This window comes from Octopus sinensis, linkage group LG9 (assembly GCF_006345805.1).
Source record: "Octopus sinensis linkage group LG9, ASM634580v1, whole genome shotgun sequence".
NCBI classification, from domain to species: Eukaryota; Metazoa; Mollusca; class Cephalopoda; order Octopoda; family Octopodidae; genus Octopus; species Octopus sinensis.
In genome coordinates, this window is record NC_043005.1 from 97,572,907 (window position 1) to 97,593,387 (window position 20,481).

General features: G+C 36.8%; 1 protein-coding gene across 1 annotated transcript in view; it reads right to left on the reverse strand.

Moving 5' to 3' along the window:
• LOC115215740 (DDB1- and CUL4-associated factor 15) overlaps window positions 1-20,481 on the reverse strand; it is a 119,868-nt gene that overhangs the window by 8,058 nt on the left and 91,329 nt on the right. The window contains exons 5-6 of the mRNA XM_029785034.2: window positions 14,475-14,581; window positions 10,372-11,838 (exon numbers count right to left, since the gene is read on the reverse strand). Coding sequence (XP_029640894.1) covers window positions 10,372-11,838; window positions 14,475-14,581 — 1,574 coding nt within the window. The remainder of the gene's footprint in view (window positions 1-10,371; window positions 11,839-14,474; window positions 14,582-20,481) is intronic.

Here is a 20,481-nt window from a genome sequence, read left to right on the forward strand (position 1 = left end):
AATACTGTTTTCATCATCATCATCATCATACATATATATATATATTATATTCTTTTACTTGTTTCAGTCATTAGACTGTGGCCATGCTGGGACACCGCCTCGGCGAGTTTTTAATTGAATGTATCAATCTCAGTACTTACTTTCTAAAGTCTGGTACCAAATCTATCAGTCTCTTTTGCTGAACCGCTAAGTTATAGGGACATAAACATATCAGCACTAGTTGTCAAGTGGTAGTGGGGGACACAAACACAAATACACATACAACAGGCTTCTTTCAGTTTCCGTTTACCCAACCCACTCACAAGGCTTTGGTTAGCTCAAGGCTATTGTAGAAGACACTTGCCCAAGGTACCATGCAGTGGGACTGAACCCGGAACCATGTGGTTGCGAAGCAAGCTTCTTTTGTTTCTTGCCATTTTTTGCAGACATATAACATAATGTTTGGTGTCAGATGAAGGGTGCCTCTGTGCACTGGTCAACCATAGATGAATTCATACAATTCTCCTTACCATATCATCATCTCTGTGTCATAATGGTTTGAAACAACAGAAACCAATATTAAGTGCTGAAGCAAATGGAACCAATATTAAACTTATGCTATATTGATATCTTCATTATTGAGCATTGATCATGTTCCTACAGTCAGTCTTCGTTGTTGCCTGAATCTCCGGCCCCTCCCTTCGGTGCTTCTACAATGGTGCTTAAGGTGGTTCGGTCATGCGGCCCGGTGTCCAGAGGGTGAGCTGATTCGCGATGTCCTCCTCCCACCTCCACTTCCCAGCTGGCGCAAACACAGGGGCGGGCAGCTGAACACCTGGGCAACAACGATAAAGGAGGACCTCTCCGAACTCTCAGTTCCGCAGGTGGTCGGTCTGTGCAGATGGAACCACGAATGGCTTGCTATCTCCAGTGACCTCGCTCAGGATCGTTGAGTGTGGGCCGCCATGGTTCGTGATGCCGTCAGGACCAGAGAAGAAGCCCGCTTAATCCACCCTGGGTGAACTCCGTCACAAGTAAGTAAAATATCTTCATCATCTTATCCCTTAACTTTCTAATTCTCTCTCTCACCCCATCCCACCAATATATAAAAAGGTTATCTCTGGATGAATATACAGTAAATTTGCCTTTTAATGATGAATTAAGATTGTGATACATAAGATGGCTATTTCAATTTAATACAGCTTCTATTGCATATAACGGATTTTTACTCAGCCACACAGCTATTTGAAATATCAGTGAACATTTTGTTCACTGTTTCCTATACACCAAAGGCAAAAAATCCCCACCAGACATGTGACTAGCTGTGAGTACATGCCACTGATAAGGCCCGACGAAGCCAAACACAACATATCCATAAGCTATGTTATGAATACCACAGTAATTTTGTTTTTCAATGTTTTATGTTGAATATGATACATAGATGGCTCTTTCATTTCAATACTGCTTCAAGTGCATGTAACAAATTACACAGTGCAAAGCTGATAACCTGATTATCTTCTGAGACACGAAGGACAAACCTAATGATGACGTGCGTGTGTTATTGGTATGAAAGACATATTTTGCTCTATGAGGACAAATAATACCTGAAATGTCAATCTCCATCATTCCACAGCACACTAAACAAATGAAGATTTGTGAACTCTGCTTTATGCCAACTATTACTAAATTCTTAGAAATATATCAAGTTTTCATCTTTTCGTCTTTTTCATGTAGAGATAAGTAGAAGACATGCATATATTTATATAGGTGTATGATTGTGTATCTGTGGCTGTTTTTGTGTGTTTGCACTTGTGTTGCTGTTTATGTTGTTGCCTTTATTTCCTGTAACATGGCATTCCAAAAAATAGAGATTGGTTATGAACAATCAAGTATAAAACTGAAAGAACTACTGGGATCATGAATGACAAAGTTTAATGATGTTGCCTCAGATTGGCTGCAGTCCAATGACTGAAGCCAGCAGAAAAAAAAAACAACCAAAAAGTAAAATACTGCTACTACAATATATACAAAATAATAATAATAATAATTATCATTATTTCTAATTTTAGCACAAGTTTAGTTAATTACATTGACAACAATACTTGACTGGTACTTATGATGATGATGATAATAATATGAAAGAAAAGACAATGAAAGAGTATTTGTAGCGATTGAGAAAATTGTTGAGTTCAAAGTTGAATGTCAGAAACATAATTTTGGCAATAAGTTCCCGTCGATATGGTGCTGGAATTCTGAAGTGATCAGAGGATGAACCAAAGGAACTGGACAGGAAGACAAGGATGCTCCTAACCATGCATGGAGCCTGCCATCCATGATTGCTTATACATGAAAAGAGCAAATGGAGGAGGAAGAGAACTGGTAAGTGAGAAAGACTGCATGTATATCAAACTTGGGAGCCTGCTGAAGTATCTATCCCAAAGTGAGGGGCAGTTAGAGATAAGGGCATATTGAAATCAGGAAAAAGAAAAGAACAAAACAATAAGTACAAGAAGGGCATGAAGAAGCACTGCACAGTAAGGGACTAGACAACTAATTCCATGTAGGCACAACCGAAGTTGATGGGGCTGGTTAAAGAAAGGAACACTGAAAAAGGAGACCGAAAGCACTATATTGGCAGTGCAAGACCAAGCTTTGGCCAGAAATTGGAGGATCAATCTTAGGAATGAGTATGTGTCTCTGCTGAGCCAAACCTATTACAGAGTTGACAAAACCATGGCCCATATTGTAAATGAATGCTCTAGATTTTCCCAAATGGAGTCATGATGAGGTAGTAAAGGTTCTACATTGGAAACTATGTGAAAAACCAGGGTTAGAGAGAGGTAAGACGTGGTATGAGATAAACCAGAGACAAGCAAAATCCTGTGGGATTTCCCAATTCAAACAGACAACAAGCACAACGAGTCAGACCTAGTGGCAGCAGACAAAGTGAATAGTCAAGAAGGAAGATGAAAAAAAAAAAGAGACATATATATACGAGATAGCTTGACTGAAAGAATGGAGGTGAAGATATGCCAATTATTGTTGGGTCCTTGGGGACAGTATCAGAAGGCATCAAGAGAAATATAAAGGAAATGTGAACAGAGTGCCTAGGAGAACTGTTACAAAAGGTTTGCCTCCTTGGCACGGCCAGAATCATCATGGAAAAGAACAGATAGCATGATACTGTAGGCTGCAGATAACAAACCCACTATGCATGCTAAAAACTCCGTGTTCCAACAAAACCTGAGTTAGAATAATAATAATAATAATAATAATAGTTTCAAATTTTGGCACAAGGTCAGCATTTTCAGGGGAAGGGTTAAGTTGACTACATTGATCCTAGTGCTCAATCGGTACTTACTTTATTGACCCTGAATGACTGAAAGGTAAAGTTGACCTTGGCTGAATCTGAACTCAGACTGGCGAAATGCAGCTGAGTATTTTGCCTGGTGTGCAAATGATTCTGCCAGCTAGTTGCCTTGGAGATAATATGAGTAAAGTAACTTTATGTTACTTTACTTAATGTTTGAATTTTAAACCAAACAAAACCTGAGTTGTATGGCATTCAAAGTTTTTTTTGTTTCTGTACAAAGATAAATTTCTAAAGAGTTGGTTGCAAATGAAGAACAAAGAAAAAGTAATTTTATTTGTTGGTAAAGGGAAAGTAGTTGACAAGGTGCCTACAACATAATAATTTAGATGCAATGAGAATCTAGATGTAACTGAACGAATGATATAAGCTTTAGATGAGCGACTAGTAGGGATCAACAGTAAACTCAATGTAAAGTACGAGCAAACACCACCAAGGTTTTGACTTTTGTGTAATCCACAACATAAACTTCACTGGAGAATATGTTGAAATATGGTTTATGTTAGAAAATCAAACGACTGCACTAAAGGACAAGATTAATGCCACCTTTCATCATTCAGGAGCAAGCTGGCTATGTTCAAAATGTGAAAAAGAACTTTGCTTAGTCAGGGCAAATATTCCTGCTAAAGATAAGCTCAACTGTATGTACATCAGAAACACTAAGAATATCTAACAGAAAGAACAATGATGAACAGAGCATCACAGAATGGTGGTGTAGTTCAGTTAATAGTTGTAGTAATTCTATTAGATGGCATAATCAGACAAGGCTGAGAAGACCTATGAGCAGAGGTGTTCGGATCGTGACTATCTAGCTTTTACATTCAACGAACAGTGCAATTGGGACTTTATCCAATATGCCTTTCCTTTTGTAATGGTGGGGTGTTATTTGAGATAAATCTGAAAGCCATTAATTACAGGTTAACCCTTTAAGCATTCAGATTTTTCTGACAAACTGGTTTGAATTAATCATGCATTATCTCCTAGCTTCAAGATTTTAATATTATGCTTGTTTATTCTTAGAATAACATTGTAAGATAGGTGCGAGATGCCAGATCTGGTCAGTTTGAACATAAACCAAGTAGAATATTTGGGCCGGTTGTGGCCGGTTCAAACGCTAAAGTGTTAAGTAGTGATAAAAATAGAAGCTACCAATTTGATGGAAGATTTCAATAAAATTTTTTGGGAAATGTTACTTATGCTAGGAATAAATGGTTCCTTTACACATGTTGCATGTATACTGTACACTAGTAGAATATATGAAATGATTACCAACAAAAAAAAAAAGACAACTACAAAAGTATTAAGTTGTGTGTAGTTTGTTGCTTGTAGCAGCGTTAGGTTAGAAGATGTCTGCAAGTATGCAGAAGACATGAAAAGATAGAAGAGGTAATATCCAAGAGAAAGTACAACATTGATTTTGATACATAATATCAAAGGATGATACATCTTAGATGAATAAATGCTGTGACAGTTACTTAGAATTTGAAGACTAGGTCACACCTGACAATCTTGGTCTCACAGATGAGCTGCCATAGAATCAAGATAGAGAGGCAGTAGCTGTACTGCAGCTTGAATAAATGGATGTCAGCACTGACCTGAAGAGGACAGAGATAAAAAAGATGGTGAAGATAAAAAACTGATTTTATGTTGAAGAAAGAAGCCGTCTTTCACATTTCTCCTACGTATATTGGCCATTGTCTCTGACAGCTTGTTGCTTCCATACTATGCAACCTCTTACATGGAATTAATAAACAAGTCTCCCTGAAATTGCACCCGACGAGCTTAACCTTTTAACCCTACAATGTCATTCTAAAAATGAAGAATCACGTCATCAATGCTACAAGATTAGACATAATTAATTCAAAACAATGTGAATAGATAAAGAGCAATCTGAATGCCAAAAGGGTTAAATTAGAACTCGTTGGATAATGTAGTCCTACAAAGCAATAAAAAGATAAGATGGACATGGTGGAATACCTTTGGCCAAAACTGACCTAAACAAAATCAAATTGATATTTTTTCTGTAATTTATAAAGAATGTATTTACATCTTAATATATTTGAGAAAGTTCTGGTGAACAGGTACTTCATGGAGATAATATAATTTTAACAACATTTCTACAGGTAAAATTTCAGTCTGCCCAGTTATAAAAGAACCACTGATTATAGTTGACACTATTTAAGTGGCTGAACTATCAAATAATCATGTCTGCATCCGTTACAGAACATGACCAGGCTTCCAATTTCCCTGCTGTTTAGAGTAGATTCATTTAAAATTGTCAACATTTTGTGGTAATAGTAATTTTATCTATGTCAATAACACACAGGGATATACTGTAGAAAATAAGCAGTGTCAGTGAAAAGGATGAGATAGTTTCAAAGAGCATATCACACCTCAAATGGTTTTCCTATCATGACCCAGGCAAATATTTTCTATAAACAACGCATAGATACATTAGCATGAGTAAAATATAAGCATTTTTACCGTCTTCTTATCTTGGCAAAGAGTAGTGTAAAAAAACCATCAACTGATTGTGGTGTTGTCAGAAGTATATTTAGAGAAGGTCACCAGATAATTTATGCAAAGTTAACTGCAGTGCAGGTGTGTAGTGCTGATGAAAGATGTTTTTTTTTAAAATAGACATTATGTGGTAGGTGTGTGAGTGAGTCTTCAAAAACTATTACAGAGGGAAGGCGAGAAGACAGACAAAAGGAGCGAGGTAGCTAGAAGTGAAACGGAAGGAGGTGAGTTGATAACATCTACAGTGCAACATGTGACTAAGGAAAAAGAACAGATACCATGTGACCAAACAGAAAATTGCCACATGACCAACGGACTCTCAGACAGAAACACATTCTGTCTATTTGTGATTTATGTCCAAATGGTTGTACTTTTCCTCTCTTCAGTTATACATTAAACATTAAATACATTTTGAGAGAGAGAGAGAGAAATATAAAAGTGATAGTTCATTGTTAATAAAGGGGTGTAGCAAATTTATAAATCTGCTTCTAAAAAAAAATGGTTGCAACATCAGTTCAATGAAGAGGAGGTTGCAAAACTTAAAAGAGAGGCTTATATTACTTGTCTGTTCAAATGTAGCTTTTTGATAATGTGGTTCACCCTACCCCATCAACATTATGACATTAATATAGCCAATGGATAAACAGATAGACGGAAAAAAGAAAGAAAAACAAACCAAAAAGATTACATGTACGAACAAATTTAGAATAAAGACATGAACACAAAAAAAAGTTGACTGCTGTAAAAACCTGGGGTAGAATTGATAAAAACTTAGAAAAGAGCATTAGAAAACATTGTTAATTCGTGCAGAAAAGATGATAGTACTGCTTTTGACTTGTAATGTGAATGAATAATACATGCTTGGTAAAGAAGAAGTGTATAAGATTGTCATTGCTAATGTTTATTCTCAAGTCAACACACTGACTGAGGTTACCATGGATGGTAGAAGTAGACCAAAGAAAATTTAGGAACAAAGTAATGAGGTTGAGAAGCAGCATGTTAATGTAGCTGCTGCTCTGTTGGCAATAACGATAATGGTAATACTGATAATAAAAAAAAAGTAAGCAAAATACTAAAATTATTCTGAATCTAAATAAATGGACTGATCACCATTAAAACATATATTTCCAAAAGAGCCAATAAAGTAGTCTATGTGATTTAATCTGCTAGAAATACCAACCAAATCTTCAAATTAGGACAAGTTGATTTCAAAAGGATGATGGACGGGGATGACAAGTTGACTTATTTACTCTATGGTACACAGTACCTTGGAGTAAAAGATAGGACTGTCATGATGAATGCCAAGTCAGTCAACATAGGCTAAACAGCAATACATTCTCCAATGGCATGTACATGTGTGTGTGTGTGTGAGAGAGAGAGAGAGAGAGAGAGAGAGCTCAGAGTAAATGTTCAGAATATCAGTACGAAAAGAAAAACCAGTCTATTGAGAAACATTGAACCAAGTTTCCATCAGTTGCAGGCATAATATCAAATGTCTTAACAGGATTTTATATTACAAATCTCAGCAGTTAATTCATAATTAAAAACAATAATAATAATATAAATCGAAGTTGATTATCAAAATACATATTTCCAATATATTACATTGAGGCCTAGGAAACACGTGGAAAACACACCACAATCTGGCTTATCAACTACAACACCAAGATATTTAATGATGCCTTTGTATGTTTTATTACAGAGTGATAGTAATAAATCTTAATACAACTTATTGATTTCGAAGTGACTAGATTAATGATAGATTGCTACAGGTCTCTCATATTTGGAAATTACATTTTCTTGGAGAGATTTGAGAACAAATTTACGTCTCAACACTATATTGACAAATTCTGCAATGAATGCTGCCAAACGTAATAAACTACTAGCTATTAATTATCATTATTTCAAGGAGGTATTACAATATAATTTGAAAAACAATATTAAATTACAATTATAATATAATTACTGAGGGCTATGATCAGTCAGAATACAAACAAATAAAATAGATGGTTGCTAATGTATTAGTAGCAAATTTTGTGCTTGAACTATTTTAACCTTTTTGTAAATTGCAAAGCTAATGATGTTAGGATGTATCGATGTAAAAATTACAGCATGGCAAGTAATGGACATAGCTACCTGCCTGTCATGTACATGACTACTATTCTAGTGCTGATGCCAAGAGAAACCATACCTAGTACACTGTGTTGAGAGGACCCTTTAGTTTTGTCTAGAATATGACAACCTTTTAACTGCTGGTACCATGTAAAAAAAGCACCAAATGCACTCTGTAAAGTGATGGATGTTAGAAAGGGCATCCAACCAAAAATGAAACTCTTGAATGGAATGTAATCCTCCAATTCTCAAACGTGTGTTAATTTGATCATGGTGACCCATGCTACGATGGGAAGTGAGCATAAAATGATATGATCATAATGATAATATGGATTCTGTGTGATTTAGTGGGGTTATACTGTAACCAAAGAAAATATCAACTGAAGACATTGGTGGGGTTATGCTGTTACTAAAGGAAGCATCAACAAGAGACAGTGTAGGCATTTTTTAACGAAGAAGCACTGACTTTAAGGTATCAGGATTTAGATTGTTTGAATGCTTAGTCTCCCTATGGATACAATACAGCACTTGCTGGATGCTCTCTCAACAACTAAGCTCTGAAGAAGTTTAAAGCATGCTTAAATTTCTACAATATAAATGTTCATTTACTATTAAAGTTGTTTTTTCATTTTTGTATTGTTTCCTTTAAAAATAGATCTAGTTTATAACTCATTTACCTACACACACAGCGAAAACTGAAATGGAACACGGAAAAGATTGAAAGGAAGCAGGCAAACTACACAGAACACCTCTTGTCAGCCAAGAATACCAAAATCCAGTTTCTGCATATTTAGAGTCTGTCATATATGACCACACACACACATGTATATAGATACATGTTTGGGTGTACAAATGGAAGTAAAAGTACTGCACGGGTTTATTTGTTTATATGAAGCAGATACATTTTTTAAAAATTTGTTTTACCAGAACATGTATATATATATCATCATCATCATCCTCGTTTAACGTCCGCTTTCCATGCTAGCATGGGTTGGACGGTTTTGACTGAGGGCTGGCAAACCAGATGGCTGCACCAGGCTCCAGTCTTGATCTGGCAGAGTTTCTACAGCTGGATGCCCTTCCTAATGCCAACCACTCCGAGAGTGTAGTGGATGCTTTTTACATTCCACCTGCACGGGGGCCAGTCAGGCGGTTCATTCACATCATCGTTTAACATCCATTTTCCATGCTAGCATGGGTTGGATGGTTCGACCAGGGTCTGATCTAGCAGTGTTTCTACAGCTGGATGCCCTTCCTAACGCCAACCACTCAGAGTGTAGTGGGTGCTTTTTACGTACCAGGCGAAGCTGGCAACAGCCACGATCGGTCGGTGCTTTTTATGTGCACTTTTCTACTCTAGGAACAAGGCCCAAAATTATGGGGGAGTGGGCCAGCCAATTAGACCAGGCAACAGTATGCCTGTTGTTAGTGGTAGGTAAAAAGAAACTGCAGGGCAACACAAGGTATGTAAAAATATTGGAATTTCGAAGCAATTGCAATCAACCACTTTTCGATGGCACACTCAGATTCAGTAGTCATCATCATCATCATCATCATTAATGTCTGTTTTCCATGCTGGTATGGGTTGGATGGTTTGAACAGACCTGGTAAGGCCAGGGGCCATACCAAGCTCCCTTGTCCGTTCTTGTATGGTTTCTACAGCTGGAAGCCCTTCCTAATGCCAACCACTCCACAGAGTGTACAGAGTGCTCTTTATGTGACACTAGCACCAGTGCTTTTAACATGGCACCAGCACTGGTACCAATTCTGTTGTGGCAGACAGGTCTTACTTAAAAATGAAAAAATAAAAAATTGAATTATGTTGTTTGAGCATCTTGACTTCTAAATTTCATCAACAAATTATACAAATCTACTGTTTTATAGCAGCCAATCATTTTACGCTGTATTCGTCACAACAGGATGTGACAACACAGAAGGGGGGTACCACCTTCAGAGATTACATTAACGCTCTCCCCAATACTTGACTGGTGGCTAGTTTATTGATCCAGCAAAGTCAAACTAAGTGGAGGAAGATCTGAACATAGAATTTTATGCAAAACCACATATTTGGTTTCTGGCTCAACAAATAGATCCCTGATGTGACACCACTATACTAATGAAGGCTGTTTATAAACAAATTTAAATATCAGCATAATGCTGTTAGCTACACAATCAGAAAGGAGGAAATGGAATCTGTTGTCAAGTATGCAGACATGAGACAGGTTGAGTTAATGGTCAATGGTCCATTATCTCCATTTCAGAACCATTGTGCTTGTCCAAGACTAGAGCTCAAACATTCAAGCAAAGAAAGACTTCATTGATTTAGAGAGGAAACTTGCTCCTTGTCAATAGTGTACAAGTTTAACAGGAGAAATATTATGGACACTTACCTTCATTTAGTAAAATGTTTTCCCTGCTGCTGTCTTCAAGATATGTAAATTTCCTCATGGAGAAAGACATTGACCGAGATTCATTGATGTGTAAATAGACTGGGAGGTTTTCGTTGCTGTTTTGCGTGGCACTACTGCCACTGTTACTATTGGGGGAAAAGAAGGGCTGCTGGGATATGTTGTTTGATGGAGATAAAGGTTGACTGGTAGATTCCACAATATTTTCTTTTGTATCAGAGTCACTGGTAGCATTGCAATAGCACTTAGAGTGGTGACTGACCACACTAGAAGCAGTGCCATTCTTCTTTGAACACCGACACTCCTCCAGTACATTCAGTTTGGAACTACGCTGAAAAACTGTAGGGGGCGGTGCTGGTGGTGGCGATGTTGCATCTGACTTTGCTGTGTCCACAATGACGCAACAACTGGAGCAGCTGTTGCGCTGCTTCACCATGCGGCACCATTTGCTATTGCTATCACTCAGTCTGGTATGAAGATCACAGCAGCTAGAAGTAGGGGGAGGTGGAGGAGGAGGAGGAGGAGAGAAGTTTGTAGCAAGATGATGGTGGTTGTGGTGGAGGTGGCTGTTGTGGAGATGGTGGTGGTGGTGGAGGTGGTGATGGTGATGACAAGAGGAGGTAGAAGTAAGAGTTCTATCACAGACAGTGCAGCAGGATTGCTTCATGCATCGGTTAGTAGAATCATCGCCACCCCCACTACTGTTATTCAGAGATGGAGGACAAGAGTTCTCACAGTTGCAGTTCCAACAGTAGCCAGAGGTCTTACTGTGTCGGCAGCAGGTGTTGGTAGTGGACTCACCGCAGCATGCTGAGCAGCAAGTGTATTGCTCCAAAGTGTCAGCATTGGATGGATTGACTGAGTGAAGTCGAGTTCTTTGGCAGCACTTTGTTACATTGCTGGCTGTTGTGCTGTTGGTTGTATTTGTGCAGCTGGTTGATGTCATGTTGTTGGTGGCTGCAGTGTTATTGGTGTTTAAACTATTGGAAACGCCTGTTATTGATACACTAGTGCTCGATGGTTTGTTTGATTGCAATCCTTTCGGATTGTTCTTACCCCAGCAATCTTCATCCGACTCGGCAGCCGAATCGGACGAGCCTGTTGGGGATCCCCTGAAGTCATAGTATCCATTAATGAGGTGGTGGTAAGCTTCAGCTCGGTTACCACTACCATCAACCCCTGAGTTAGCTGAGGCAGGGTTGGTGCTGCCACAGCTGAATAGTCTTTTACATTCATCCACAGAGTTGCTTGCCTTGTTACACTGTGTTACAGGTTGGTTGATACGGAAGTCGAGAGCAACCAAAGAGTCACCTGTGTTAAGAACCACCATTCCGTCCATTTTGAGCTGGATTTGTGGAATAAATGCTGGAAATGGTGGAGCCAGTTCATACTTGCTGTAGATACAAAAACTGTGTTTAACACACATAACTTTCTTTTTGCGTTTTGTACCTGAAAGATAGAATGGATACAAGTTAATAAAACCAAGACATGTAACTTCCTAACTGAAATAATTTCCCATTTACAACATTTAGTTCAGGCTTTCATGCTTCTAGATTGCAAACCTGCTAGGAACTGACATTAGTTTTCATTATTCCAGTGACAAATTATTCACCGTTTATGTATGAGTACACACCTGCACTTCAATATGGGTTCTCAAATTTGGCATAATGCACAAAAAAAGGAGGAAGGTGAGACAAAAGTATTTGTCATTTCAATTTTATTTCTTCTATAACACTGAGGCCTGTTTAAACTGTTAATATCTATTATATATATAGTGAAATGTTATGAAAGTTTTTTGAGATAAGAAATGATAGACTCACAAAATTATGTCCAGAATAATGTTTAATAAGGCACATTAGAGGAGAAAATGAATTCATGTTCATAATTAAAATAATATCCACTGAGAGTTGATAAAAGAAAAACAAACAAACTAAAAAAATAGAGTTCAGGTCCATATAGTTAGTATTGTTATGGTTATCATTTTCCTACTAACAAAAAAAAAAAAAAAAAAAACAAACACAATAATCAAACAAGTTCTCATAATGTAGCACCAGATAGGATTTGTAGAAGTCATGTTCATAAGCCACTCGATAACTGGAGACTACAAGAATTCAAAGCAGGATACACTGAGATCCAAGCCAAACATTTTACCTGTTTTATGTTAAAACTGTCCAGATCCAACTTCTCATACCTACCCGACTCTAAAAATATATAAACACACCATTGACATTGTGAAGCTATACGATCAATCATGAGCAATTCAAAACTGTGTGAATAAATAAGAAATCTGAATGTTAAAGGGTTAAGCAATGAACTTTTGAATGCGTATTTCTTCAAGTTTCGTAGGATGAGTCAGACTGGTATGCAGTATGGTATGTTTATGTATTATTCTGTTATTTTGCCTGAGAGGTCAACATTTTGAAACCTGACTTTACTACAACATTCTTTGAAGTTTATAAGGCATTTGTAATCATCCATTCAAAATCCAATGCTGCTTAGTGAATTGTACCTCTAATTATTTACAGCTGGATGAAATGGGTATATTGAAAATTAAATGTCCTTGCTCAAAATATACAATATTAGGCACATGGTTTAAGCTTAATAACTCGGTTTTGGTCAGCTGTAATAATAGGGTGTATAAGTTGTAACCACAAAACTGATGTATGTTTCAAAATTATTTCAAAACCACAGAAAAAGTTAAGAATAATAACGATAATAAAAAAAAAGTTTTCATATTTATGATGCAATTAGGTTTCATAAGGTCTTTCCAAACTATGTAATTATAAAATTTATTGTATTTCTTATACACGTGTATAAATTATATACACACAGCACTGTCATCATCATCACAACCACCTTCCTCCTCACACTCTACTCTTTGTTTGCTTAGAGGTGAAGCCTGCCCAATAGCGACCACATGGTCACTGGTGTGCATGCATGCATGGCCACTGGTGAAGTTGTGCATTGTAACAGGTGAAAAGTTCTTCAGAGATATTTTGTCAATTTCAATGTATTGACTCTCAGCATCAACAGGAAGTAGAAAGGAAGAATTTGAGGGTCTATTTTCAAGACTGAAGACTGCTGCTTCCATTACAATGTTCAGTCTGTTGATGTGTTCTGAGTCCCAAATGCAACCAAGATGAACTATTGAGTCAATTAAATAAATTGACAGTGATGATGGCAGACGGATTCAATCAGCTCAGTCCTTCCTCTACAAAATAATTTAATGTCTACACATTAGATAAAATATTTGCAGCTGCAAGACAATGACTAATGAATTACTTTCAGGGAAAATTCTTTAGGGAGAGCAAGAGAAAAGTCATCATACATTTAGGTTCTTTTAAAATACCATCATGACCAAAACCATTTCCCTTTCAACCGACTTCACTAAAAGTGATACCTGTCACTGATATTCACATACATTGTTTTTTGTAGATGTAGGGTTTTCTTTTAACAGAAAGTGAAACTACAGCCAAAAGTCAAAAGCTGGTAAATTAGAAATTGGGCCTCAGATGACCCAAGGGCAGCTGTATGGGAAAATAGACATGGAAAATAACTTTATTGTTATTGGTCTCAAACTCTTAGTTGTATTAAATATGTTATATAATGCTTATCTTGACTTTTAAGATTAACACACAATTCTCCATTATCTGCTTAAATAAAGATTTGCATTAAAATAAAGAACCATTTTCATCAACAGTGCAATAATAATTAGTTTTCACAACTGGTATCAGTGACTTAATGGTTGAAAAGATAACACATTGGACTACAGACTCTTCTTGCAACCACATTACTCTCATTGCCTCAGTCTGTCACACTAGCAAAATTTAGCACTTATATTTTAGAAGTAATTTGAAAGTGGCAGAAAGAGCAAACAATATTAGGGAGGAAAAAAAAACTGCCCATCATAAAATATGCTACTGTCAAAGAGTGTGCAAACAATCACACAACACAAGCTTATAACAAAAAGAAAGAAAAAAACTGAATAAGTAAGAATTGGAAAAAAAAAGTGTTTTTGATGACAATCATGAGGATGATTATTATTACTCTGCCCCACCCCCTCCAAAAAATGTAAACATACTTACAGGAAGAATTGGATTCACTAATATAACAATCTTTGCAAGCATTGAGAGGTGGCACTGCAGTTATAGTTATGAAACACTGGCTGCCTTCTTCTCGACTTCTTGGAACACTAAAGACAGAAAACAGCAAAATTTATAAAGAAAATTAAAAAAAATTAAGCAAGAAAGACCTCACCACCACCACCATCATTTCAGAAGAAAAAGCTATTTCGGAAATAAAATAAATATCAGAATGTCTACAGAATGTTTGGAGCATGAGAAATTTGTTTTAATTTGATAAGTGTGTCACTAAATAGACAATGGAGCTCATATTGAACAGATTTTTAAATATATCTAGTGAGCAAGCGATAGCAACACCATTCCTATAGCATGGTGCGAAAAGCCAGATCAATATTTCCATTCAACTTTCTACACTCCAATACAAAAGAAAGCAAGAACATCATTAATAACGAGACTAACAATTCTATAGTAATAAATGTCGTTCTTGGACTGGATTCACTATTATACAGATTTAAGTCACCTGATCAACATTTGCATTTTATTTCTATACTAAATAACATTGCATTTCAATAAAGAAAGAAAGAGGGTGGGGGGAACCCCAAAATTTCCATAAGAAATTCCACTGAAATGTTAAGTGTTTTAAAATAAAATTCATTAAACTACCACATGACCCTCTCACTTTCAACGAATGTCTGCATACATACTACAACCAGGACTTTGCATCATTTAACTAGGAGAGAGAGAGAGAGAGAGAGAGAAACAAGTATGGTTCTACAATGCCAAATGCTACATTCATCTGTTGCTCTATTAGACATGCAAGGTTTATGAAAGACCTGTTTTACATGGAAAGATACCTTTGCCAAAAACTCAAGAAAACAACACCAAAAAACACACAACACAGTTAAGTTCCCTCTGGTGTGCGACTTCCTTTACTGCTGCTGTAACAGACCAACAGGGACAGTTGGAATTTATGACCTTCACATGAACAGCTTATGCTAATTCCTATATATTTAATATACATCCTCATGTTGGTGGCTGCGAAGAAGAAGAAGAAGCAAGCAGTAGATGAAGAAAAAGAACAAAATGAGAAAGAAGAAGAAAGGAAAAAAAGAATCAAAATCAAAATCAGAAGAAAACACTAGTAGACAGCTGCCAGTTAATGTAGAGTAGCACTGATATTGATCAATTCCATGAGGTAGAAAGAACAAATTATATTACATTAAAAAAAAGAAAAAGTGTTTCCAGTCAGTAAAGAGAAAATATTGTAGATTGTTATTAAACACACACACACACACACATTGCAGTAAAACTTCCCGATGTCTGTTATGTTTATTGCCTTACAGTCATTACTTTCCTTGAGTCAACAACAAGGGAACTGCTATGTCGTCACTCAACAGTCTAGAAATAACAGCCAATTTTTCCTCAAATCACATCTGACCATCTTAAGAAAAGAAAAGATTCTTTTCACAAAGACTCCCAAGAGATTCATGAAGCCAGAATGGCTTCTGCCTGAACACCTTTTGTTACAAGATCGATTATTTTCTCAAGAACAATTATATTCAAAATATAAATATTAAGGATCTCTCTTTATAAGCGATGATGCTCAGCTAAGCATATTTTCTACAAGTGCTGTTTTCCTGATTTTTGAGTCCAACTGACACTGAGGGGTTATAGCTGAGCTAGACAATAGTATCAGAATGCTGACCTTATAGGTCAATGTTTTATATCATAGTATTGACAATGTATTGTCAGTTTCTTCACCGACCACTAAGATGGCTTTGTCTCAAGGCTACCACCAGAGTATTTAGCATCTCAAACCCTATAGTGGATAGCTTCCACTTCTCCATTAATTTTTCCCCTACATTTACCTATCCAAATTACACCAGCTGGAAAATGCAGTTTCAAAACAAGAAATCTATTGTTTTATGATCATTTAAGTCACCAGCGAAATTTGTTACTGGGCAAAATTTGAAATATTTCCCACTATATCAATGCGGGAGGTCATAACACCACATGATCTTGTTGAGCCTACCTCCACCCATTCATATCTTCTGATCTTCTTCGTTCTGGGAACATCCTCTTTTGCTTTCTTTATTACTAAGATTTAGTGTTTTTAATTGGAGAAAGAAATTTCGTGTCAGCTCCAATCTTAGCAGATTTCAGACAAATGACTAGCCTATCCAGTGCATAATGCCAATCCCACTTTGTTGTCCTGTAAAGATACACTATTTTTATCACTTTATATTTGTAAGCAACCGGAGTTATATATCCAACAAACACTTCATTGGGCTGTAGTGTCAAGATTTAATTTTCCTGTGAATATCAAAAGAATACACTCAACTCTGCCGTAAAAGTAGTGGCGGTGGTGGTGCTGCTGCTGTTGTTGTTAAGCAACAAGACGGGTAAGGGTGATTAGGTGATCGTCTAGGGCTTAGGGGCAGGAGACCCCAGACCTTAGGAAAAAAACAACTTTGGTCGTCTTGTTGTAGTCGAGGGCTCTTCGTTGACGCCCGACACCACTGGGAGGTGGCCCTCGAAGTCGCTGGAAATGGAGATCTCCAGGTCCAAATTCTTGAACGGTTGCTGCTGCTGCTGTAACCAAATGGGATATGAAGTTCCCCTTGGTTAACTTACTACATACATATACTATTACAAGCCCCAATTCTTAACCCTTTAGCATTGACATTACTGTGTGAAATGTAATGTTTGTATATTCACATTGTTTTCAACTCATCATTCATCATGAAACTTTGAGATTTCGATGATGTGACAGTATATTTTCAAAATGACATTGTGGCTGTAGGTTTGAGAGACAGGGAAAAGGCGGCGAGCTGGCAGAAACGTTAGCACACCGGGCGAAATGCGTAGCCATACTTCATCTGCCGTTACGTTTTGAATTCAAATTCCGCCGAGGTCGACTTTGCCTTTCATCCTTTCAGGGTCGATTAAATAAGTACCAGCACTGGGGTCAATATAATCGACTTAATCCATTTGTCCTCTCTGTGTTTAGACCCTTGTGGGTAGTAAAGAAATAGGTTTGAGAGACATGGTCTGGCTAGTTTAAACATAAAACTTGTAGAATATTTTGGCCAGATATGGCTGGATTGAATGCTAAATGGCTAAATATTCACTAAACTAGTACGAAGCCTCATCAGGTCACACTCTCTTACTCTTTACTCTTTTACTTGTTTCAGTCATTTGACTGCGGCCATGCTGGAGCACCGCCTTTAGTCGAGCAAATCGACCCCGGGACTTATTCTTTGTAAGCCCAGTACTTATTCTATTGGTCTCTTTTGCCGAACCGCTAAGTAACGGGGACGTAAACACACCAGCATCGGTTGTCAAGCAATGCTAGGGGGACAAACACAGACACACAAACACACACATACATATATATATACATATATATGACAGGCTTCTTTCAGTTTCTGTCTACCAAATCCACTCACAAGGCATTGGTCGGCCCGGGGCTATAGCAGAAGACACTTGCCCAAGATGCCACGCAGTGGGACTGAACCCGGAACCATGTGGTTGGTAAGCATCCTACTTACCAAGAAATAACACAAATTTCGCGTATAAATTCCTGATATAAAGTTTGTTTATCAGATGTATGTAACATTGCTTCTATACAAGAACTGAGCAATTCTGATAATTCTCTTTATCTATTAATACTTTAATTCTTCCTGTAGTAAAATACTTCAAACTACTCAAACAAGTGTCTATCAAATAAATACCAAGGAAACTTAGAAATCTTTCCCAGATGTTTTAAGAAAACTCAAAGAAAAAAAAAAAAAACCTTCAAATTCCACAATGTTATATTTGTGAGCATACATATACATTACACACAGAAAGTGTTACACAATAAAACCAAATAAGAAAAATTAAAAAAAACACAAGTTTCTTTCACTATTTAACTCGTGCCTTTCTACATTCTGGTTTTTGCATAAATTAAAAAAAAACAAAAACAAAACAAAAAACAACTTGACTCAAAGCAAATTTAAGCTAAAATTCTTAAAAGATGATATTGTATATGTTCCTACATTTGGGAATAAGCCAGACACCAAAGGTCAGGATGAGGAAACTGACATAAGATTGGAAAAGTTAGATAATAGCTTCTAAGAAAAATTCAAACTGGTTATTTAATCTTATTGTCTGTTGATATAAATCTATCCAATACAAGTAACAAACTGTAGTAAACACAAGATATTCAAGAAATCAAATGGCGACTTTACTTAGAAAGTACTCTCTCTCTCTCTCTCACATTACTAATGATCTTCTGTCTGTTGTATTTATTTCTTGTTTCTTGGCAAATAACTTAAACCGTTTGATAGAAACATCTTAGAGATAAGCATTACATTCAAATTATTAATTCTTACAATGGCTATTCATGAGAAGGAGAGAAAGGTTATATGGTTATAGAGTCCGCATATTATTAGCTTAACTTCTACTCTATGTTGCTCACCCCTCCTATTACAAATATAACGTATAATTAAATAATCCCATCGTCAAAATTATAGCTCAGAAAGAAATCAGAGCCATTCCATTATCGTTTCTAGTATACTTGACAAAGCAGAAAATGGCAAACGATTTACGCATGTGCACTTGTTCTATGTGTTTTATATCAAACATTATTAACTATGCAAGCATGTGTTCCTTGGTTTGATTCTGTGTGGCTTTAGGAGCAAGTGTCTTTTACCATGACCTCACGTTGACCAACATTTTGGGAGTGGAATTTAGGAGACAGAAACAGAACAGAAGTCTTCTGCATGCATGTGTGTGATAAATTTAATCATGTATAAACTAGTTCTAGAATAGGAAGCAACTAAAAAAGGTTGGTGACAAGAAGGGCATCTGACTACAAAACACTGCCTCAAAAACACCATTTCACCCATACCACCATGGAAAAGTGGACAGAAAGCATTGATTATACACACAAATTGACTTGGGCATATCTTTTACCAATTTATATCAGCATAAGATATAAACATCACTAAGAAAACCAGAAAGGGTAGGGGACAAAGTTTTATGCTGGAAGTCCCTTGCACTGTGTTGGACACTCCTTTGTAAACTCAATGTCAGATATGCAGTGAACCAGTGACTGACCCATTCAAACCCTGCAACCAATGGTGCTACTGGTCACTAACTAGGATATAAAATAAAAAATATATAACCATTAAGAAAATTTCTCTTGTAATATTTTGCTTATTTTCTGCCTTTCACAAGTTTGGAAAAGGATGTGCAAAATGAGGAGGGTAATAGAGGGAGAAGTGAATCAATTCTTAATTCCTTTAGAGAAGCAAATCACTAAATAGTAGTGAGCAAATTGCTACACAGATGTAATTATCTAATAATCGTAGTGGAATGTGCATATATAGACACATATACATCAACATATTCATTTTAACATGAACTTTTCTATGTTGAAGATTTTTCTACAGTTGGATGCTCTTCCTGCTGCTAATCTGTACCGATTTCCAAGCAAGGTAATATTTCCCCAAGTGTATTGAACAAGGAACAACCTAGACATACTTTATGGGAGAATTGTAAGCAAATAACATCATCTGCATGAATGATAACATTTGGTCTACAATCAGAGTGCATGTCAAAACAAGATGAACACAAACACAAAACAGGCTTCTTTCAGTTTTCATCTGCCAAATTTTATTTACAGTGATTAATCCTTGGCTATATTCAAAGACAGAAACTGAGAGTGTCCACTCAGTGGGAATGAACCCCAAACCATAATCACACAACCATTCCCTACACCCAACACAAATATGCTTGCACAGCTTTCTTGCCTTTTAGGTTTGGTTCCAGTTATTGCAATGTAGCTATGTTGTGGTGGCACCACCTAACTTTGGAAGAATGAAAGGCAAATTAGGGTGAGGTAGGAACATGAACTTAGAATATAAAAGAATATAAATACCACAAAGTCTGATGCTCTACCAATTCTGCTATCCATACACAAACATGGATACACACAAACTCCCAAGTACTTTAAATCCTTGAG